Consider the following 24938-nt stretch of genomic DNA (forward strand, 5'->3'; position numbering starts at 1 on the left):
ACATGCAATCGAACTAAAATATATACTTATGTCAAGTATTTGCATTTATATAATCTAAACCAACTCACCTGCGTTCGAGGTTCTTTCATACCCCCCCTCCACACACACACACACACGCGCGCGCGCGCGCAAGGAAACTTTTTATAAAAAAAACGAGCAAACAAATTGCTAATTTGTCATTCATCAGTGGTCGTACTATAATTAAGAAACAAAAACTACCGTGACATTGTACATCTCCAAAATGTTCTTTTTCCAGGCACGAATATGCAAATAATTTTCATCTAGACATTATACATTCGTCCGTGTGTGTGTTTTCATTTACGTGTACGGGAACGAATGTTGTGCAAATTCTCATATGATATTCAAAAAGGACACTTCTTATTGTTGTACTATCACTGGAGTAGATTTTAAACGATGACAAGATTTATTACAGTTTCACATTTCCAGTTTACACAGAATTGGATTGTACCATAAAAAAGAAAGACTTAATGCGTTAGACATTACGTGCGCACATTTAAGTTAGCATTCCTGTATTGGTATGAGAACTAGTCCTCTGCTAGTACAAAGGGACACTACCATCTTCAAGAACTGTACAAGTACACCGTGATTCTGAATCAATGTATTCATGATAAATGGATATATCTAACATTGATGCACAAGGCTTCATCGTAAAGGTAAATTATATTTTTTTCTGACTTATATTAAAATTGAAAATGCAATTATTTATAGCTGCAACGTTTCATAGCTGTCATTGGGGTCTCCCACCTGAGGGGGCCCCAAGTGGCCGAGTGGTCTAAAGCGCTCTCCGTTACGGACCACTGCTGTCTCACCTCTGTCTGCGTAGGTTCGAGTCTTGGATTCGGCCAATGTGGGTATGTGAGAAAGCTTGCTAGTAACTTCTCGTGGGTCGGTGGTTCTTTCCGGGGTTTTTCCCGGGTTCTTCCTCCACCATTAATACTGGCCGCCATGTATAGCCTGTCGTGTGCTGAAAAATGGCGTTAAACCCTACAACAACAACAACAACAACAACTCCCACCTGAGTGATGGGCATATAATGAGTTGTCTCATTTGGGATAACTTCTTTACCAAGATGTAACTTGTATCTAATGAAGATGCTATGACAGGACATAGAACACAATTAATTTTACTATACTGTTCTCTACATTTGTTTCTCAGTACTAACCTTTCCGCTGTGTGACAATCAATACAAATCATATGTTAATCTAAAATACCTTCAAAGATGACTTCACGGTGAAGTTCTCGTCAAAAGTTGACCTGCTCGTTTTTGAGATGCTGGACTGTCAACAGAGCAACATGTAAACAGAACACATATTTCGCTTCCGGATCATCACCAAGGCCTTATTACTCACTGTGCACTGTCGCCGAAATACACACAGACAACAATACCCTGAGCGCATATTCTCAAGAATAAACAATTACCTTTAAATCCCTACCAAAAAAGCATAAATAAAACTCTTCTATCAGCACCAAAATGAGAGAAGGAAAAATGTTCTAAAAATAGACTAGAACTACATTCGTGGGTACTGAACTGGAAGTATTAATTGTGAGCCGATTCCATCCGATATTTTGTAGAGATCTAGAGCTTTGTGTTACTGCCGTTTCTCTTTTCATTATTGTCCGTGAAAAAAAAAAACAAAAAAAAAAAAAAAACAAAAAAAAAAAACATCATTTGTGGATTGCAGAGGCGGCATTGTTAGTGATAGTTATTTCTTCAGTTTTATGGGTAGGCACACCAGCTTTATCCAGGGTACATGCTGTTGTTTTCCTCGCATAATTATTTGTTTTGTGATCGTCGATATTTGTAGCACGCGTAATCAACTGAGCAATTTGTTTCAATTTTTTCCACTTTGGTGTTGAATACCATCAACCTTATGATTACAAACCGTAATCATCTCTACATAAACTACGGTTTAAAGAATATTGACATGGGTGTCTTATTTTCATGGGATGATGTTCATAATATTATCAATAAACGAGAAATTTATTTCTGTAGTCCAGCACCTATAGAATAAAAGGTTGTTGTCACGTACTCGAAGCCATCAGTTTTCTAATCGAAGCAAAGACTATTGCAAGCAGTTCTTTGAATTCTTCAGAAATAATAGTTTTATACAAGTCTTGGTTTCTGTAAATTTCGCAAAAGATGCCTTGGGAGATTGTGTGTATCTCTTGCATTTGCTACATTGATATATTTCTTTCTTCTATCTTTAAATAAACCCAATGAAAGTATTTTCTACCTCAGGAACATCCTTGTATGATGAACTGATTTGGTGAGCATGAAAAATGCTAGATTTCGCCCAATAAATTAAGAAATCAAAAGTGTATTTTTCTGTTTAAGTCAGTATAATTTTATATAATGTACTTTGTTTAATGCATATTTACATTTTTATGACTTGCCTATATGCCTTATGTATATTTTCATTGTTTTGACTTCTCTATATGAGGGGCCCCGAGTGGCCGAGTGGTCTAAAGCGCTCTCCGTTACGGATCACTGCCATCTCACCTCTGTCTGCGTGGGTTCGAGTCTCGGATTCAGCCAATGTGGGTATGTGAGAAAGCTTGCCAGTAGCTTCTCGTGGGTCGGTGGTTCTTTCTAGGGTTTTCCCGGGTTCTTCCTCCACCATTAATACTGGCCGCCATGTATAGCCTATCGTGTGCTGAAAAATGGCATTAAACCCTACAACAACAACAACTTCTCTATATGCCTATTTTACATTTTTAGAGTTTTGACTTGTCTATATACCTATTTTATATTTTTAGTGTTTTGACTTGTCTATATACCTATTGTATATTTTCACTGTTTTGACGTGTCTATATGCTTTTGTGTATATTTTCACCGCTATGACTTGTCTACATCTAATATAGCAAACTTCAAATTGTGAATCTGTTTATGAAGTACACGACTGAAAGAAAAACCTACTAGTTATATAAATATAAAATTCTGTCTTTGAAACATCAGTATACGCTGTAATTTTGTGAGAAATTGGATTAATGCAAATAGCGTCAATAAGTGGAAATTGTGAATTGAACTATTTGATCATTTGATTGTCCTCGATCATGTATGTTAGCTATCCCACAGCAAGGACTAATTAGTTCTTAAGAAGCCTAACATTCAAACTTAACCTATAAAAAACGTTGATTTATTAGTAAACAGGTACGTAAACGATATAGTCTTCGATCACCGGAGACATTCTAGTTGTTATTATTCTTACGTATATGTTCCTTAAGTCTATCTCGCTGCAGGTGTATTTATTCAGAACACGACGAAAACAGCAAATACAAAAACAATCATGGACACCTACGCTAATGGATATACCTAAAATTACTTAGAAAATACAACTAGTCGAATAGCTTTCTATAAAAACACAGCAGTTCTGGGATCGGTGTTGTTTGTTCATTCTCAATTAATGGTCACTATATGACTTCTGTAATGCAATGGATTTGCTGTTTAGTTTGAAAATAGCCTACTAATTTATGTGTTGCACTTGCGTTCAAACTAACATTTTTAACAGTCAAGAGATCAATAGGTTTTTGTCTCATTAAATTAGATAGTTTAACGCAGAGCGTAATAATGGGAGAACAATGGCAAACTGTCTTATATCAGTTAAAATAAGTGCATGTTCTAATTGTACAAAAAGAAAGTACACCAATGATAATATAAACCTTTTCAGATAGTTTTATGTTTTAAGTATATTAGACTAAGGCGCACGAGTTTCACGGGTTAAAGAACAGTGATGCTGCTCTGATGAAAGTACGGAGGGATATATGAGCACAGACAATAACTGTAAATACAAACACTTGAACGGAAATATTTTTGTAGCAAGTTTAAATATAAAAAATAAGGAACAAATCATGTTATTGTGCATATTAAACTTGCTAAAGTGAGCGATTACTAAACTCAGAATCAGCTAATACTGACTGTTTAAATTAGATGGGTTATCTTGTTAGATTGATTATTAGTACGGGCTCAGGAATTTTAATAGAAAAGGCGTGTCACACAGACATATAATAGACAAATATACAGTCTTGTAAAATAAGATGTAGGCGAGGAGCTGGTCCATGAAGCATTTACCAGACCATGAAGTACATGTAACAAGTATACAAGATATTCAATTTATCAACATTTATGTTCTCGTTCTGCTTTTGAAAAAAGTGAGTACGATTACTCACTGAGTCATGAATAAATGAGAGAGACTATAGATCACAAGGTAACAAAGCACGCCAACATGGCAAAGTGGGTGTTGCACATGCTCGTCTTATCATTCTCGGGTAAGTACATTTACTACTTACTAAACAAAATTGAGCAAGTAAACGTCAGAAACATGGCTGCCTCGTGGTAATCTAAACATTCATTTTCATAAGATATAAGTAACAACCGAAGGTTGTTGTTGTTGTTGTAGGGTTTAACGCCATTTTTCAGCACAAGATAGGCCATATATGGCGGCCAGTATAACTGGTGGAGGAAGAAGCCTGGAAAACCCAGGAAAGAACCACCGACCCACGAGAAGCTACTGGCAGGCTTTCCCACGTACCCACGCTAGCCGAGCCTTGGACTCGAACATACGCAGACAGAGGTGAGATGGCAGTGATCCGGAACGGTGAGCGCTTTAGACCACTCGGCCACTCGGGGCCCCACAACCGAAGGAACCCCCTTCAAAAATGGAAAACATATATATGACAGATATTTGGCTATTGCGCTCTTTTATTGAATTTACAATATTTAATTGTTCCCGCATCTAATAATTTAATCACAAACCAATAAAATGAAGTAAATAAACACTTTTTGCATGAACGAAACGCATAGTTAGTACATATGTCTAGGTCACTTGTAAGGATGAATTTGTAATACATCTCCCAAGCGGATAATAACAAGATACAATTTCAAATAAAGCTGTAAAATTGATGATAGAATTTATCATCTCATAATTGTAAGAAAAGAAAAATGATTTGTTTACAGCCATATCTAATTCGAATTGCAATATTACTTTTTTAGTTTTAGCAGGAGCTTCTTACAAATGAACAGATCGCACTTTTAAAGTAGCAATCACTCATTTCATAATATGTACTCTAATTTACTTCAGCTGTGCACAAATATCCTATATTCAATTAGAAGTCAAATATTTAGAAGACGAATATAATCATTAAATACAAATCCTGTAAAAATTCATTCATTCATTCATTCGTTCGTTCGTTCGTTCCTTCGTTCATTCATTCATTAATTCATTCATTCATTCATTCTTCTCATCGCTCGCTGCTTCATCGCTTCATCAGACTGGCTGTCTCTGAGGTCACCCAGATAGAAATTCTTCGTTTCCTCCTTTTCACTTTCCGTCCATTCTCTCTTCTAATACTTCACTTAATGTATCTTAAGATTGTCCTATTTATCTTTACTTCCTCTCCAGAATTACTCGCAACAATCTTCTCCTTTCACCTACTAAACTTAGTATATTTTCGTTTGTCTCCATATGCCTCCAGCTGACTTTCTCCACGTGTCACAAAAAAGCACGTCTCAAAAACTTCTTATAGACTTCATTCTTCATTCCAAAGAGTCCAAATTTCTAATCCATCCCAGAGTTCTACAATCTTCTGTTACACATTTTGTTAATTTTCTGCTTTAGTAATTCTTTCTTCTTGCTAAATACATCCTTCTCCATTCCAATTCTTGTTTCCACTTCTTCTTCTCACATTCCATCTTCTGTAATAAGGTATTTTAGATATCTTACTTTTCCCACTTCTTCAAGTTTTTCACCGTCAATTATGACATTCATATGCTTGTTTCCCGCTCTTTTTACATTGATCATTATAGCATACCGCTTACAGTTCTTGTTTAAGGAGTCCATTAGTTTGTGTAATCCATCTTCTGACCAAGCAACAACACCTTTGTCATCTGCAAATATCACACCCTTCATCACTTGTCCTCTAACTATTATTCATTCTACTTCTTCCATCTCCTTGACTATCATCATTTGTGCATATATAAACAATAGCAAGGGTGACAAGAATATTACTTGATCACTCCACGTTCTATCTGTCCTGGTTCTGAATCAAACACTTTTACTCTCATTTCGGAATCTTGGGGATGTGACTCCTGTCTCATCTGTCAATTCTGATCTTCTGTATCTCAAGTAGTTTAACATAGTAGACTATTAAAAGCCTTTTCAAAGTCTGGAAAAACCAACGAAAAGTTCCTCATGGTGTTCTAGATTACGCTGTTATGTATATTTAATTTAACTGTGTCTGATTTGGTATATATTTATTTCAATGTAATTATTTGTTTGTCAGCTTGACTTTTTTATTTTTCATTACATGCTATTGTAATGTAAATTAATTCACTAGAGATAATATTCTTTCCAGAAAATAGTTTGACCTTGACTGTTCGTTTTGTAAACACGAGGTGTTGATCTAGATCCTACCCTTGATTCAGAAATAGTAGCAACCATGTAAATAACTTCTTTTTTTTAAATGATTGGTTGTTGTCGAGGTCATGATGGGACTACTGATTTACGATGTAAAAAAAATCTTAGAATAAAATGGTTGGTTTTCGTGAGGGCCACACTGAGTGTACGTGATCTTTAACAAGTACATAATTTAAACGAGGTTCTGGAGCATGATCACGTGACCCCCTTTTGCGTTTTAGAATAAGATATGACCTTTGTTTTGGAGAGATATTTTCAGTTAGTAGTTGGGCTCTTACACTGGAAGTTATATGTGGTGCTGTTTTTGAGATATTTCAAATCACTTGTATTCAAATATTAATTCTTTTTTCCTGGAAAATACGTGTGCTCCTGTGAGATTCTTAATCAAAGACAGTTCATATAACCATTTATTCAGATTTCCAAAACCAGAGTGATAATTCTTGTTTCTACAAGGAACTGTAGACTTCAACACTACAGATTACAGCATACGTCATCGTCTTCCATCTTCGAATCTTGGATTCTTCGTCGGGACTCGAACTTGAAATCATTAGAACATTTTGTTATCGGGACTTCAAAAATTGTGTTGGTTTGTTTTTCTTGGATTATTTTTGGATTTGATTCTTAAGACCGTAAGTTCATTTTTTTTTTCATCATTTTTACAGAATAATTCAGGGAAATAAATTATTATATTTTTTCAAAGCTTGTTGTTTTCACTCTTTCTTGTGTTACTGTTTATTCGAACCTAAACACGTAACATAAGAACGCTCAAATAGGGTTCTAATCACAGCTAAAGCTTCTCGAGTACCGCAACCATTATTTAATTCAAACTGAGTCTTACTAAATCATCATGGGTAATTATCGGCAACTAATGGCGGATATGACTTGTATTATCGTATCACCTGACAATTTGTTCGTTGATTTTATAGATATATCAGTCCACGAAAATATATTACTCGTGATATTAAGAAAATTACAAGCAACGACGAATGAAATGGCGTTAAATTTACTCTCGTCTGTTTCAAAGATAATTTCTGGACTTAATTGAAATACTTTCCTTGGCAAGTAGTAAGCTCATTCGTTGTTTCTAATTTTGAAAATAATTGCTTCCGGAAATTGGAAAATTGTCGCTATCAAAAACTACATGAGTATTACTTTAATAATTAAGCTGTATTGCTTAGTTGTAATCTAGCATAAATCCGACAATATCTTTATAAAACAAACGATTCAGCGTTGGCAAAGGAATATGTTAGTTTGACAAATTGAAAATATCAGAAACATCCCTCGCTTTAATTACATAATTCTCGACAGAGATCAATATTTGGTCCCTTTTCAAACTAAATTTTCATTAAACTTTCGTACGAAACAGGAATTTTAGGGCGTTTGTGTAGTTGGTGTCCATCGGCTCACACGATATTGCAGATTACGTCATTTATTTATGTTCTTAACTAATATATGGCTATTAAGGTATGGTCATAAAACCATTACAATAAAACACAACGATCAATTATTAAGATGTATGTATAATAGGTATATGGTATTCTATGAACTGTTGCTAGCTTGCATACACAGTTTTTTTTTATTTATTTATAGCAGTATAATCTGGTACTGCATTAATTATTCGGATATAAATCGAGATCTCTAGGTCTGATTGGAATTGATAGGAGATGAAGTTCCGTCCGCCATTTAATCAACACATCTAAATAGAATTTCCATATTTCTGAAAAAGACGACATTTGTTGACTTCAATAATCATGAAAAAACTAGTCATGTCCCTCCCTACCGCGACATGAACTCATTATCTGATGCAATTAAATAAAAAGAAATTCAAGAAGTGGTGCGTATTTCATATAGTCATACCTGTTTTGCATATATTTCAATTTGCCATTACGAGATTTTCCCACTACAATCGTGTATGCGTTTTCTGTTTCTTTATTATTTTTTTTATTGCTGTTCTTGTTGTCTTATTGGTTTTTGTTTCTCTGAAAAAGACGACATTTGTTGACTTCAATAATCATGAAAAAACTAGTCATGTCCCTCCCTACCGCGACATGAACTCATTATCTGATGCAATTAAATAAAAAGAAATTCAAGAAGTGGTGCGTATTTCATATAGTCATACCTGTTTTGCATATATTTCAATTTGCCATTACGAGATTTTCCCACTACAATCGTGTATGCGTTTTCTGTTTCTTTATTATTTTTTTTATTGCTGTTCTTGTTGTCTTATTGGTTTTTGTTTCTTTGTTGTAAGCACGAAGTGTTTGCGTGCTGAAATTCGCACGGTTCGTTCCTGAAATACCGTTTATTATCATTTAATTGTAATCTCGTCTTTTTTCGTGGAACAACTACTTTACTCATTTTATTTTCAAAGAAATCAAATCATAACTTTCGCTTTATGTTCTTACACTATTTCTGAATTCACTCCATTTCTTAATGTCTTAAAAAACAAATGTAACCAAACTTTTCAAGAATGTATATTTTAGTTTCCATGCAATCTATGAACACTTGTATTATGCAAGCTGGATTTAACTTCACATCGAATCATTCTTATTAGTAGACATGATGTCCACGACGTACGCATCTCCAACATGTGACACAGATGTGAGAACGTGTTTAAGATCCTACTCTTCCATGATGGCCAACGTGATCTCACAGTCATCCATTCCATTACACCTGAATATCTATGGCAACGTCACCATGGACTTCCTGAACCCTATTCACGTCTGGAGGGGGCTGTGTAGCAAGTAAGTTCGAAAATATACTGCCTGCGGTTCATCAGACCTGGTAGAGCAGGTCCCTGTTTCACTAAATTTCTGGAAAGTTTCCCTCGATCAAAGTCATGCATGACTTAACTTACGTTACTTCATACAATAAATAGTTTCATGCCAAAGGTATCAATACTACAACAATAAGTGTAGTTGTGCAATTCTTCACGTACACATGGTAATTATTCTACGTTGGAAAGAAAATTCATTATTCAAAATTGAATCAAGGCTTAAATTTCCTTTTGAATATAAAACAATTTTGTTTCCCAAAGGCAAATCAAGAATGCATCACTACTATTGAATCCTATATAACCATTTAATATTTAGTGAAATGATACTGGTGTAATCGTACTGATAACCATTGAATATTTAGTGAAATGATACTGGTGCAAACAAATTAATTATCATAATGTGAAGAAATCAGCTTGAGGAAATGTATTTTGAAAGTTTAGCGAAACTGGAGCGACACCATAATGTCACCATCACATTTTATGTCTATGTCTAGTATATAGAGTTTTGGAAGGTATGCACTTAACTTAGACTAAAATTTCGTCTAATCAGGTCTGGAATCGTGCCTTATATATTGGATAAGACTCATATTTGGTTTCTTAAATCCGCGCCCAGCTCTCTCATTTTGAAACTTATTAAGACGAAACTCAGATTTCCGATTATCAGTTAAAACTTCTGCCTTCAATCGATATCATTCAGCTTCTGCTCGCAAGGATAGAGAAAATCACGACAGTCCTATGGTTAAAACTTGAATACACCGAAAGCAATTTTTCGTCAATTGTGAGATCGTTTTCAAGTTATGTGCTATAAATGATTTTGAATACAGACCCATGTTTAACATGTGTAATCGGAGATACAATGCCGGTATTATACATGTTCAGGATTATCTACTGTATTTGAGAACACAAGGCTAGTAGTTACCCTTGTAAAGTGCATACGTGACCGTGATTAACCCGAAGAAAAGAAAATTCAAGAGAATTGTCATGTACATGGAAGAATACTGGACATTGACTACTTTGTCCAACTAAGAACACACGCTCATGATTGCCATGTCCAGTGGAGCATACAGTGGCAATATTGCCATGTGCAATTGATCTAAATAAGTCCGTTTTAATATAATTTTCACTCCAATCGACACCTTTTTTTAAGACCATCAGTCAAAATAAGCTGAATGAACTCTATACTGTATTAGTTATTATCAATTATGTTACGTTGATGTTGTTGTTATAGGGTTTAACGCCATTTTTCAGTACAAGATAGGCTATACATGGCGGCCAGTATGACTGGTGGAGGAAGAACCCTGGAAAACCCCGGGAAGAACCACTGACCCACGAGAAGCTACTGGCAGGCTTTCTCACATACCCACGTTAGCCGAACCTGAGACTCGAACCCACGCAGACAGAGGTGAGATGGCAATGATCCGGAAAGGTGAGCGCCAAGTGGGGCAGTCCAATTATATTATGATAATTCTTACTACATAATAGAAATTTATTTTATCAGTTCATTGTTGAAATATTTTGTCAGTGGTTTAATGTTTGTCAAGTGATTTCTTTAATGTCGAAGGTGACACCTAGTCAAAATAGTAAGGTCACTTACTGTAATCCTTAGGCGACGAAATGTCGTAAGGAAGGGATGGTGCGCGTGTATGTGTGTGTGTGTGTGTGTGATTTGGATTCTTAAATGTATGTGTAAACAATTTCAGCATGGCAGTTTATAGTGAGCACTGAGGCATCAGGACACAGACATGTCCCACCCAGTCACATTTTCTTGACACTAGGCAGGCCATTCCTAATACTAACCTCTTAATGCTGAGCACATAGAGAGGCAGCTGTTAGTACAATTTTCACAAGTCTTTGGTATGACTCAGCCGGAGTTCGAACCCGCGACCTCCCGCATCCGGTGCAGAAGCTCAAGCAACTAGGAGCGGTGTGGTCTTTATATAAATCGTACTTTTACAGCACATACGTATATCAAAGAAGACATAGCTCAAGTGTTTGTAATTTAGGGTTCATTTAGCATGCGATATTAAGAAACAAAATCAATTTTACTTCTAAACAAACTTGTACTTAAATTTAATTATTTGGAAATAACAATAACATTATTATCATTATTATTATTATTATTATTATTATTATTATTATTATTATTATTATTATTATTATTATTAGCAGTATTAGTATTAGTATTGTTAGTATTATTGTGCTGAGATATGCAACAATTCTTTATTTGCCAGAGGTTATTTAAATCATTTAAATATTATTATTATAATTATTCGTATAATAACTTATGCATTTCGGCAAGCATTTGATCTGACAAGTTACAATGCATATATATTTGCACTAATTGGGCGTCCAAGTACTAGACTTACTAATCACCTTACAACTCATCCAGGTGTGTTATGAAGTAATCAATTTTCATGTAAAGGCGAGGCCTTTTAGATGTTAAATGTCTTGCAATATCAGCGACATCGATCATATTTGCCGCAAGTTTTACACCTTTTTTGCTTGTTGGGCAAAACTGAAAGCAAATGATATCTTGACGTTAATACTGCAAAAATCATAACTATGTTTTTTTTTTCTTCCATTATGTCGACCAAGTTGTAGACTCCCATTTTGTCCCTATGCAGCGTGTTGGGTGTAACTCTCTTGGACCAAACGACTAAACATACTACAATACCTTAGAACCAAGACTGTCACTCGCTACCAAGTGAAAGTTGAGCCTCTGTTAGGGATTTATGCGTATTACATTTTATACCACAATAGCAATTTATGGCAAAAGGTATAGAAACTGTAGAGGTGAATTAAAATTAAAGTTTTTAAACGGGATTGATTATAGCATATTTTGTATGATGATATCATATTAAAGAGTTTAAGAATCATTTCAGTTCCATCGAACATTTTACAAAAGATTGAAATGGCTTCCAATAAAACATCGTCAAACGTTTCTCCTTTCCACATATAGTACATAAAGGATCTTCCATGACTTTCATTTAATTTTAAATTTACTAGCGTTATGTGTATTTAATTGCCATTGTTTGTTCGTTTTTGAATTCATTATTTGGTGTTGGTTATGTCATATTGTATCTTGTAGCTGACCTTGTCCAGAATCAAGTTCATTGTCCACCTAACCAGAAGCATTGAATTTTTATTCCGTAAACAACTTATACATAGCTAATAATTTCTCGATGAGCATGGGTTTAGAATTAGGATCTTTATCAATAGAGGTAAACCTGTTTATTTTAGTCGCAGTCAAGGATATTGTTTTTACTAGGTTCTTAATTATAACTAAGATTTTTCCTGACATTAGATTTTTGCCCTCATACAAGTTATTATTTTTGTCTTAGATTTTATATAATAGTGTTTACTATAATAAAAATGTTTTATTCATACGATAAAATCTGGACAGAAATCTTTCATTTTGTTCTATTCTGATTTTGATGTGGGTGACATTATTTATTATTCTCTAGAAATACAAAGTGTTCTATCATTTTCGTAGAAAGAAACATTAACTGGGAATTATAATGAACTCAGTCAATGAAACCTTGGATTATATTAATTTGATTCAACAAATGACTATTAGTACATGAATACAATTCAGCCATTAGTACATTAGTAGATTAGACACTACCGGCCACTACAGGCACATCAACACCTTCAGCGTTGGAATTTATATGTAATACCGGTAAACATTATTCAGAACTTTATTCAATAGTACTTGTGCTGGTAATTGTGTGACTATTGGGATTTAATTCCCTATACCTTATGTTACTTTTTCATTTTCACTTTGTTTTCTTGGGAGATAAACTGTTTGTTGAATTTTACAAAGCTTGTTGGTTTTCGCTCTTTTCTATACAAAAATTTTGTAAGACCATAGAGTCGTGATAGACAATTGTAGGCTCGTGCACGGGATGCAAGTTTATAGTTCTGAAAACTTTGGATTTTAAATTTAAATTCACTTTGTTTCGGAATACATTGGTCTACATATTTGAGAAATCAGTAGTGAAACCAACCATGTTTGACACTTTCATCTAAAGTGGGGAACCCAGGAATGATCGAAGCCCTTGAAAAAGGATAAATTGCTCCAGTTTGCCAGACAATTGGATCTTTCCGAAACGAATGCTTCTTTAACGGAGCAAGAGGTCCAGTATTTGGTAGAAAATAATTTTTGGGATAAAAGTGCTTTCATTTTGATTAATAAGCCTCCATTTGACTCTAACTTGCAAGGTATGGAATTTAAATTAAAATACAAGAATGAAATCAAGCTAAGAAAGCTTGAGCTTCAGAGAGAGAGAGAGAGAGAGAGATGAGAGAGACGGAGAGAGAGAGGAAGAGAGACAGCAAGAGAGAGAGACGCCGAGAGAGAGACAGAGAGAGAGCGAGCGAGAGAAAGAGAGGGAGAAAGAGAGCGAGCGAGCGAGAGAGAGAGAGTGAGAGAGAGACGGAGAGAGAGAGAGAGAGAGATGCAGTTGCATATTAAAGATCATAGACTGTTAATAGTTTTTCCCTGAACTGGGTAGCGAAGGACTGAAAGCATTAAACGAATTTCATAACTGTTTTCACAAGGTGCAAAACTGTAGCATTCGAGATATCTTATGTTGTAGAGTAATCATTATATTCACCTTATGAAGTTTAATAAACTGAGTTCAGATGCATCAGATATCGATCTTTTTGACTACATAACTTTTCTTACAACGTAGATTACAACATGATGTTTTATTATTCGTATTAAATATGCTGAAAACTCGATATGGATTTTTATCGACCTAGGCAACACAGTGTCCATCTTATACACGTCATTCTGCTATACTGGATATGTTCTGAGCGACCGTACACGTTTTATAGTAACGAATGCGTTTCGGATTCGCGGTGGTCTTACTTTACAGGTGGTTGTAGCGAGAGCTTAATATTAAAAAAGCAATAACCTGAAGGAAACAAATCATACCGATTAACAAAATATTCCCAGATTACCACGATGAACCGTTCTGACGTAAGAAACTGTCTATCATACTGTGGTACTTCTAGTTGAGGACACGAAGCATAACTTGCATTACGTCTTAATGATTCCCTTTATTAGCTTAAAATATACCACACGTAATCTAAATCAAGTATCGGTATAAAATGGATATTTGACATAATTGTATATCTACAATTGTACATATATTGCGAACAGCCACACAGCTGATGTTCATACAAACATTTATCTGAATGCGTTAAGAACAAAACAGCTTTTCTTAATGCGAAAAGCAATGACAATGGGTTTTTCTTTTATCTTGTTGAATATGTGTTAAGCAAAACAAATTAGAATGTATTTTGATGGTCAAAATACCATTGAAATAGTTAATATCATTTGTATGATATATATATATATATATATATATATATATATATATATATATATATATATATATATATATATATATATATGATATAAAGAAAACAGAACGTTATGATATTATATATGGATGACACAGGGGTCTGCTATTGGACCTGTTCTCTTCATTCTGTACACTCAGTCGTTCTCAAGTGTCATAGCTCATCGTCCAGTGTCTGACCAATTGTACGCTGATGACACCCAAATATACAAATCTAGTTACCCAACTGAAGTTGATGCTACCACCCAAGGTGTAGAGAGGTGCATTTCTGATGAGAAATCATGAATGACATGTAACAAGCTGCAGATGAATGACGATAAAACTGAAGCCATTCTGATCACAACACAAAGACTTTCTCATTCACATCCTTTACCTCAAAAACGAAATATCAGCAACACCAACATTACATTCATACAGTCAGTACGACACCTATGTATTATTCTCGACAGTACTCTCACATTGCACCAACATGCCATGAACATATACAGTTCTGCATATCTTGAGCTGAGAGGCATCAGCTCCTTCGCAAATATCTTCCAGTTGATGCCACTAAAACACTGTTCACTTGTACTTTTAAGGCTGGGTTATTGTAACTGAATTATGTCTGGTTCGTCTCAGTATTTACTCCAGAAACTTCAAAACGTTCAACACACAGCCGCTAGGATCATCCTTAAAGTACCACGATCAGAGCACACCTCCTCACCCACCCTGCTCTGTACCCTACACTGGCTCTCAATTCCATCCAGAATCAAATACAAAAGTTGTTCTTTGTGCTACGTTTCACTGACGGACTCCAGTTTGACATACTTATCCGACCTCACCCATGTGTACACACCAGCAAGGTATTTATGTTTATGCTCCTCTTCTGACAATCGTATACTCATTATTCCCACTATAAAAACGAATTCATATGAACAATGTTCTTTTTGCCTACGAGGGCCCAGCAACGTGAAACGAATCGCCCATCAACTTAGGCACAAAGACATGGTAATCTCATTCAAGAGTGCCCTTAAAACTCACCTATTTCGATTGCAAGAACAAACTTAAAGACCTAATAAGTTTTCTTACCTTACATATTTTAAGCATGTTTTCTGATTTCAAGATGGTGTTTTTGTTGTTGTAATCATATCATTGTACATGGGTTTTTTAAAATGTTTATGGTGTTATCTAATTTTATAAAGCGCTTAGGGCTTCTAAAGATTAGACGTTATACAATGTCCTCATTAGTAGTAGTAGTAGTAGTAGTAGTAGTAATAGTAGTAGTAGCATATATTGTTTAACAATATACATCCATCATGTTCGACTTATTTGTGTGTGTGTGTGTGTGTGTGTGAGAGAGAGAGAGAGAGAGAGAGAGAGAGAGAGAGAGAAGACATGTTGAAATGTTAATCATATTTCAGTAAGGAGGTACTAACGACCCTACTGATGGAACGTGAAATTAATTTGTAATAAGAAATGGCCTTTTAAGATCGGTATTAGCGGGAGAGGAAAAGACATAAATGGCAGACATATATTTATATCTTTAAATGTGCTTAGATATTTATACTGCAAGAAAAACCATTAGAAGACAAAAAGTGAGGTTACAATCCAGATAACTTGATATATTTATTAATTGAAAAGAGCTTAGTTTTAACTGTCAAACCTATCGAGGACATATACAAATCCAAATTGTATTCGTTGATATTTTGAAAGCATCATCGTGCGTCAGGCAAACACGTACACTTAGCATTAATACACTGAACAAGGTGTAGAATGTAGCATAACTGTGACAGATAAATAGACAAACATACACCATCAAGAACAATGTGTACAATGTAGCATAACTCTGACAGATAAATAGACAAACATACACCATCAAGAACAATGTGTACAATGTAGCATAGCTCTGACAGATAAATAGACAAACATACACCATCAAGAACAACGTGTACAATGTAGCATAGCTCTGACAGATAAATAGACAAACATACACCATCAAGAACAATGTGTACAATGTAGCATAACTCTGACAGATAAATAGACAAACCATCAAGGCTAATACTCCATGCCAACAAGAGATATAAACCAATAGTTTTCAGTGAAGCAGGCATCGCATTTGGGTATTTACAATGTACTGAATACAAGTGCACACGTAGTGAATAAAGTTGTTGTAGTTTGGGGTTTAACGCAATTTTAGCACAGGATCTGCTTGCTATACATAGCTTAGCATATCAATAAATAAATAAATCAAATAAATGACTATGATGCTCACAAAGAAAGATGAAAATAAAATTCGTTCGGGCAATGTATGCTACATCTGCCATCACAAACAAATAACTGAAGATGAAGTTTGACATCATCATCAATTAAGAGATCAGTATTGGAATCTAGTGCACAATGACATAATTTGAATAACAAATACTCCAAATAAATGCCATGTTCATTCATGGCCGTTTTGGTTGTGGCTGACATCGGTTTATGAAAGTATTGATTACCAAAACTCTCCTTATACGCACAGTATATGTCATCTACAAGCTTAATATTTCTATATTGTGTACAACTAAGGCAAGCGGACACTTTAAATCATCGATCAACAGGTCACAAAGAAGTTGACCTTTAATGGAGGGCTTGAAATAAACTTACCTAGAAAAAGCTACTATTTTCCATTGGAGTTAATGCTCTCGTGACCTTCGACATTAGGACATCAACATCCTATACATATGCATATTGCCCTCCGTCCAATGTTCTGGTGTATGAACTTACTTTGGGACAACAGCTGTTTTGAATATTTTAATTTCGTTTGTTTTTATATGATCTTGATCTTAAAATTTATGACCAGATAAGCATACATCTAGCATGTTTAAAATTCATGCCGTGGCGCCTGGTAGAGAACTTAAAGTTCTTACGCGTTAACCATTATATTCCTGCATTTACAGCAACCTTGACCATTGGCCTTTCTAACCCTTAGACAGCAGCGTTCCCTCTTACTCAAAGTTTTGGACGTACACAAAACTCTAGTGAAGTTAGATGGTCAAGTGCTGAAATGTTTCATTTTTGTAGTCACTGGACATTTTGACCGCTTGACCCAATGTCAAGTACATTCCGTCTTACAAGTACAAGGCATCCACAAATTATGGTCAAGGTCTTTTATATAGATCCAAACGTTACTCTGCTGAACTTATTGTCTTCTTTCGGTCAGATCGATTATTTCCATGGGGTTTTAACACCCCAAAGCGATAGGTGTTTTCTTACCTTATCCACCATGTTTTACAAAACAGACAGCAAACAATTTTATTTATTAGGCCAGACCATTAACATCTTAAGATAATATGCTCTGCATAATGACGGACGTACAATAATGACTCAGATGCCGATCTAGAAGTCGTATGAAACAAGAAAGAAAAATATATTTCATTTAGAAATGATTTGCTACTTGAAATGTTCCAGAAACACGATAAAGAAATAACCGTTTATATAATAGCTAGCTACAAACCTAAGTAATGAACATTGCTGCAGAGACACTGTCACGTTTTACCGACTTTAAACGTACATTTTTCAAAAACTACTCATTCGCTCCAGAGAATTGAACTCAGCTGAAAGTGATGTATCTCCTTTTTCAGATGAACCTGATTGATGATTACAAATTACAAATCAACAGTACCAAGTATACAATCACGTTGAAAAATAAGAGAAATGCGTCATTCACTACATCAACCTACAGCTTAATATACAACTGGGTCAAGAACGTAAAATAAGATACATATGGTTGTCTTGATTGAATCAAAATATGTCTTAAATTCTATATTGAACAGGACATACATCTACGACTAAAAGCAGGAAAAGATTTCGGATCTTATTTGTGTGAGTGTTCGTATTGAAACTAATTAATGTCAGTGGTATCAGATAAAACATGACAAGACAGAACAGCTGTCAAAATGCAAACACGAAATATTTCGAATACTTAATTAATATTAGTTTTGCCGAAAATAAGTGATACAGAAAAAACGTAGTCAAATAATATGCAAGAGACAGGATTGATGGGAAAACAAAACAAATAAGGGAATACAATAAAGAGTAAATGAAACAAACATGGCAATGTTTAGATTAATTCACAATTGCCCATATATAATTATACAAGCACTAAAACAAAAGAATAAATCAAGTACCATGTTTACATTTCCATATGTAGCAATGAAATGACCTTTGCAGTAGATTGTTAGATTTGATAAGCCTGATGTTGGTTTAGACATAGATGAAATAATTATTGCCCCTTTTGATCATCAGATGCACAATTGGTAACACATTTCTAAAAGTAATCAATACCTCTCCTGCAACCATTATTATCATTATTGTTTGCTTGTTTTAAAACAAATATTCTTTTGAACGTCTTAAATGTGCATGATCCATCTGAATATCTGAGTATAGGAGAACCAAATCAGCGGGTACGTCATAACATTTCTGCATCATGTATCCTTAGTTTATCCTCCCTTGCATTCTCTACAATTGTTGTTGTCCTCTCACGAGTTGATTATCATCATTTGGAAGACTGTTCCTGTGTATCGTTTTATTAATTATAGGATTTATTGCAAAGTTGTACGAGTGACCGAATTAGCAGACAGATTTGTTGAAAGCTCTATATTCTCATAACGATGTGTCATAACAAACATTATCGCCACAAGCATAGTCTAATTTCCCTTTTGAATCTGTTAGGTATTGTTGAAACGTGGTAATAAGCTTTATCTCTTTTTGTAATCTTTATGTTAATTCATCAATAGTTCGAACCATCGTTTGTTCTTTAAACAGTGATTGACAGGTTGATTCTTACTATTTGACTTTATAACTTGGTGCAACTTTGTTACTCGTTCATCTGCCAGATGGTAACGATTTTGTAGAAAGGACTATGTCAAACCTGTAGGAGCTCATCTTTGTCAGCAAACAACAAACGTAAGACTTCATCGCATGAGCTCGCCTTATCCTCCATTATTACATTTGTAAGCTTTGCATAGATCGGTCCAGTATAATCAAGGGTTTGTTGGTGGTTTTGTTGTTGTTTTATTGTTAGGGGGAGTTGTTTCTTTGTTTGTCTTGTGTTCCACTTGAGATCTCTCAAGTCATATCGTTGTCTAATTAACTCTTGAATTAAATCTTGTCGCAGATCAAATGCATTTGTGTCAAATGTATGGTCTTACAACTGAAGTCCATACTTAACGCCATGTTAAGGTATTTCCAAGTCATACGGCAGCTAGAGTATCTGGGAAAATGCGAAAGTTTAACAAAGATTATTTGCATCAGCAACACGCTGATCTTTTCAATGCTTATAAAAGCCTCAGAACCAACTCTAGCCATATATATTGGCCAAATTCATTATAGTAATTAAGCTTAAGAAAGTTGTGTGAAATTGACCTTTTGTGCAAAAACAATTAGTCTTTATTTACTGTCTATTAATGCCCCCATGAATCAATTCACACTTGTTTCATTATCCCCTTATTTTGTACAAAATCTCATAGACTGACCTGTATTTTTTCACATCTATGCGATATCATTTTTTGAGACGTTACTGGAATCAACTTCATATTTTTTAATGTTACCTTATTTTGTTTTTTTTTTGTACAATATCATATATAACCATCCAAGTACACTGTCTGCATTGTAATCACATTATCACGCTTGTTAAGTGTACTATGGTGTTGTTTTACCTGTACTGTTTACTTGATAATTTCTTTCTCAACCTCATATTTCAAATAGCATGCATGTTTTAATTCCTTCCTGCTGCAACAAACATGTGTCTCATTCTATAAACTAATTACATTTCAAATGCTCAGCTTTGTTTTATAAACATGTTAATGTATCCGTTACTGGAGGTGAGATACGGTTTTGATATATCATTTAAGGAAAGAGTAGTATTTTTGGTATATCATTATTTTATGAACAAATATGTTAATTGGGTTACTAATTGTTCACCGATTCATCATATCGATTCTACTTAACGAATAAATCAACTTTTCGGTTCGTATATTTCGTTTTTAGAATATCTTAACGTTGTAGGTGTCATCTTGATTATCAAAGAGAAATATCCCTTGTTCGTGAAATGTGCTCTCTATACCGTTACACTTAAAGTCTTCTAGTTTATTAACGTCAAACTCAACTCAGATTATATTAGATCAACAAAACGTCCTTTCTATAATAGCTTCACAAGCTGTTGTTTTTCGTAAATTAGGCTTAATTTTTAAATTTAGCTGCTCCAAATGCATCAATTGTCATTCAGCAAAATAAAGTTATCCGCCCCGAGTCAATTGTCATTTTTGTTCGTTTCTGTTGATGTATAAAGTGTGTTAATATATCCCTAATTTAGCTTTGGTAAAACGACAACCCACCACATATAGCCTTTAAGGTCCCATTGAAAACCTCTTTGTTGTTCCCACATGAACTGTATCTTTCAAATGTTCTATCTCTGACGACTGGTCTGACAGATTTGATTATAAAGTTTCAAATATTTAGGCTTGTCTTTTGGTTTCATCCATGACATCATTAATCTTTCCTCCAGTGCCATTAATACTGATTTTGTCGTGAACATTTTTACAGCCCAGATGTGGAGAAAACAATGAGCTGCGCTGTGAATGGATTGAAAGTTTGTGACGTCATCACACTTAAGAACTTGGACATTCCTCGAGACCATATCAACATTTTAGAAACTCTTAGTGTGAACGCTACAGCAGCAGTTACCGACACTCTAAAATGCAACCAATATCAGAGTAAGTTTCATATATATATATATATATATATATATATATATATAGTGAGAGAGACAGACAGAGAGACAGACAGAAAGTTACAAACATACCTCAGAACAGAACGGAAAGTGTTATTCCTGGGTCTTACAGGAGAATACTTGATAATGCTAACAGAACAATTACAAGTAAAAAATAAATAATTTAATAAAGGTTATTTAATTTATATTTTATATTATGCGAGATTCGAACCCAGGTCGTCAGGTAAAATGTACTCTTCTCCTACTTTGTACATCATGTTTGGTGATGGTCGAGATGATATATGGGTTAGGGCGTGCATGGAACGTTATACATGCCTATATATGGTGCATATATAAAACAAATTCTAAAGATATGCTAAAGCTCGTAATCATTTACTTAGTGTTTATGAAAAATATAAAGGAAATATTGTACAATGTGCATTAAAGTAAGATGTATACGAGAGGACAATTATGCAGCATTGACCAGTTTGCTGGATTTAAATACAATCTGTTGGTCAAGTTACTTGATGGTATCCATGAGGATTTGAGAAAGGTTACATATTACATGTATATTTTTATTATCCTGAAAATCGGCATGATTATCGGACTGTAAGAACAAATATCATGTGAATGTCAACTAATATTATCTAACGATTTCATATCTTTTCCTCATTTGTGTTCCATATATTAAATATCCTCTATATACCCTTAAGCTATTTTTGATATTACATTAGTTTGTAAGTACTGTATCATATGTTAGTAACATACCAGTGTAGAGGTTTTTCAAACATACCAATTTTACAGTCCATGAAAGAGTAGGCCAATTAACTACATAAATTTAACTTTAGAAAGCCTTCTGATAGGCTGTTTGAGACATAAATATCAGTTAGGGGGTTTCCAAATGGCATTGAAACTATAAAATAACATTTAAGAGGTTGTTCTGTAGTTTAGTTAACTTATACTCCTTTAAAACACCATGAAATTTGCAGGTTTATAACATAAAAATGCACGCTGTATAACCTATAAACCTACCACTGAATAAGCTGTTTGAGCCTTACAAATATCAATTGATACTAACCTAGTAGTCTTTAAAACACCAAGAATTATAATTTGTGGAGCTTCGTGCATATAATTATGCAGTAAAAGCTTTAAACAAATCACAACCAGACATTCTTTAAGACATAATAATAATCATTTGAGGGGCAATTACACGTACATGAAAACACTTAAACAGACCGCTGAAGCGAATAATGTACTATTTAATATATTCCAGAAGACGTAAAAATATCATTAAGAAGTTAATTAATAAGCATCATTGCGGAAGAATGATATTACAGGTATACTGAGCCTTCCGTATCGCGTATCTCGAAATTAGTAAGTATGATGATATGTGCTATATCTGAACATTTTAACTGGATGCAATTACTGGTAAAATAGATATTTAAGCATGAATGTACATATCGAACTATTCACTCTTTGCCACGCCTAGCTTCGGAAGAATATACATACGACGTTACAAAAGGAACCCCGCAATGCTAATGCGTTATTGGAAGGACGAAAGTACCATGTGTATCTTGCTGTGTGTCTTAGCCTTCTTAATATCATGTAGAATATACAATTTTCAAGTAGCAATTTCTCGATCAGCTAAATGTTAAAATGAAATTGTAATGTATTGTTATGTATATCCATATTGTGGGTCGAACTTTTGGTACATTAATGTTGATTCTAGTTTTACATAGAGATATAAATAAATTATCGACTTTTTAAACTCAGCCTGAACAATGAACCTGTTTTAAGTTTTGAACATTTTTTTAATTGTTAGCTGAGTGTCACTTGTGGATGTTTTGTGAAATATGTCACACGGGGTTGAACTGTGAAATATGTCACGTAGGGATGAATTGCGACAATGATAAGTAATAGAGTTTTGGAGACGTATATAAGGATATAGATGAACAGTTGTATTATGTCTAGTTCATATTACTGTTGTATTGAGGTTTTATATGCGAGAAGTCATTTATTTAAATTATTTATTGGAATTACAAAGGAATCACAACACTTAATGGACCGTCACTTTTTTGGGAATATGAGGTGGATGACAAAACTTTACTCGCCACTGTTAAAGAAATGGAATCTGTACTCAAGATTTTGCAATACATGCAATGTTTTCACAACAGATCCTGATATTAGTATACAGTATCATTGATGCGAAAGTTTCATATGCGCAAACTATTTGAAAAAGAATTGCTTGATCAATTTACCGACGTAACAGTTGCTTCTCTTCATAAGCTTGCCTTTGGTTTAACATGGTTCTCTCCCCAAGCATGTATATATGTAGTATATGCATCGATAATATAGTCCAATTATTGGTGAAGATGTCCTTAGTCACACGTAAATTATTATATTTAAACGAATATTAGACAAACTGTCAATTTCAGTCATATCAAAGAGATAGGGAAAGTATGTTGAAACCGGTCGCTAATGGAAACCGAGTTACATCTAAAAGTGAATTTCATTATTTTAAATTAATCATAATGGGGAAAAGGTAACAAATTTAACAGCGAGACGAAAATAAAGACAGAGAGAGAGAACAAAAGCGAAAGAGAAATATTAAAGTAGGGGGCTAAACGAGAGATTGTACTCTGTCTCAACAATTCACAAATATAAGATCACAAGCTAAGGACTTACTGAAAAGGTAAACCTCAGTACAAAATACAGTTTACTAATTCCTCTCATTCCTGAGAGAAAGACAGAGAGACAAACAGAGTTGTTAAAGAATTGTTAAGGATGGATGTCTTCAGCAAACATGAATATAAGGCAGCGTTGATTAGGGGTCCAGTGTCCCCTCTGCGGAAAGCGCTATTTTCTCATATCGTTAATATTAGCAATATATTTATCTCCGTGTCTTTACGGACACTTACCAATCAATTATCATATTTCCACTATTTTTGCTGTTATACGATTGGAGATATTATATACGAAGCTCCAAGTCAGCTGGTCATGCATACAGTTACCCAGAGGGATCGAAAACAGTTTTCTGTTGTGCAATTGTTATACTTCCACTAATACAAATGGTTTATACGTCTTTTTTTGTGATGAACATTATTCAGAAACACATGCGGTGTCCTCTTTGTGGCGAATATTGCCAAAAGTCGGAACTCAAGTCAGTGCTAAACATAAAATAAGTGAATTTCAATATTGTCTACAGCAGTATAAATTTATGCAACGTTTACAATTTACATATATAAGAATAACACAAATTAATTATAATAAACATATCACACTTAAACTGAAACATATTTCTTTGACATATACTGCATATTTGTTGGAGGTAAACAAGTCTTCGTGTCACGTGATTTGGTAGGTGGAGCGTTTTATCATCTATCGTAAGGTCACTTGACACACATTTATTCACACCAACAACTGAGCTGCCTCCGCTCCAAAAATATACAAACAAAACCACTATTGGTCATCAGAGCCGGATCCGAGGGAACGCCCCAGCTAACATAAAAGAACACACACACCCACACCCACGCAATCTTTCAAAACCCACAAAACGGGGACGTATGGATTGTTACCATCAAAACGGGGACATTTTTATTTTAACAAATTATGGGCGATAAAGATCTAGTTTA

At 34.5% G+C, this 24938-nt stretch overlaps 1 protein-coding gene across 2 annotated transcripts in view; it reads left to right on the forward strand.

Annotated features, from left to right (window-relative positions):
• Positions 1 to 4087: 4087 nt before the first annotated feature.
• Positions 4088 to 24938, forward strand: part of LOC149772826 (uncharacterized) — a 32928-nt gene continuing 12077 nt past the window's right edge. The window contains exons 1-3 of one of the 2 annotated variants that reach the window (XM_089947233.1): positions 4088 to 4287; positions 8989 to 9178; positions 21141 to 21310. In XM_089947233.1, the coding sequence (XP_089803359.1) occupies positions 4203 to 4287; positions 8989 to 9178; positions 21141 to 21310 (445 nt within the window). In that variant the 5' untranslated portion in view covers positions 4088 to 4202. The remainder of the gene's footprint in view (positions 4288 to 8988; positions 9179 to 21140; positions 21311 to 24938) is intronic. The other variant, XM_089947235.1, reaches the window with a different exon arrangement.

This window comes from Sinohyriopsis cumingii, unplaced genomic scaffold, assembly GCF_028554795.1.
Source record: "Sinohyriopsis cumingii isolate HCF-2022 unplaced genomic scaffold, ASM2855479v2 utg001149l, whole genome shotgun sequence".
Taxonomy (NCBI): Eukaryota; Metazoa; Mollusca; class Bivalvia; order Unionida; family Unionidae; genus Sinohyriopsis; species Sinohyriopsis cumingii.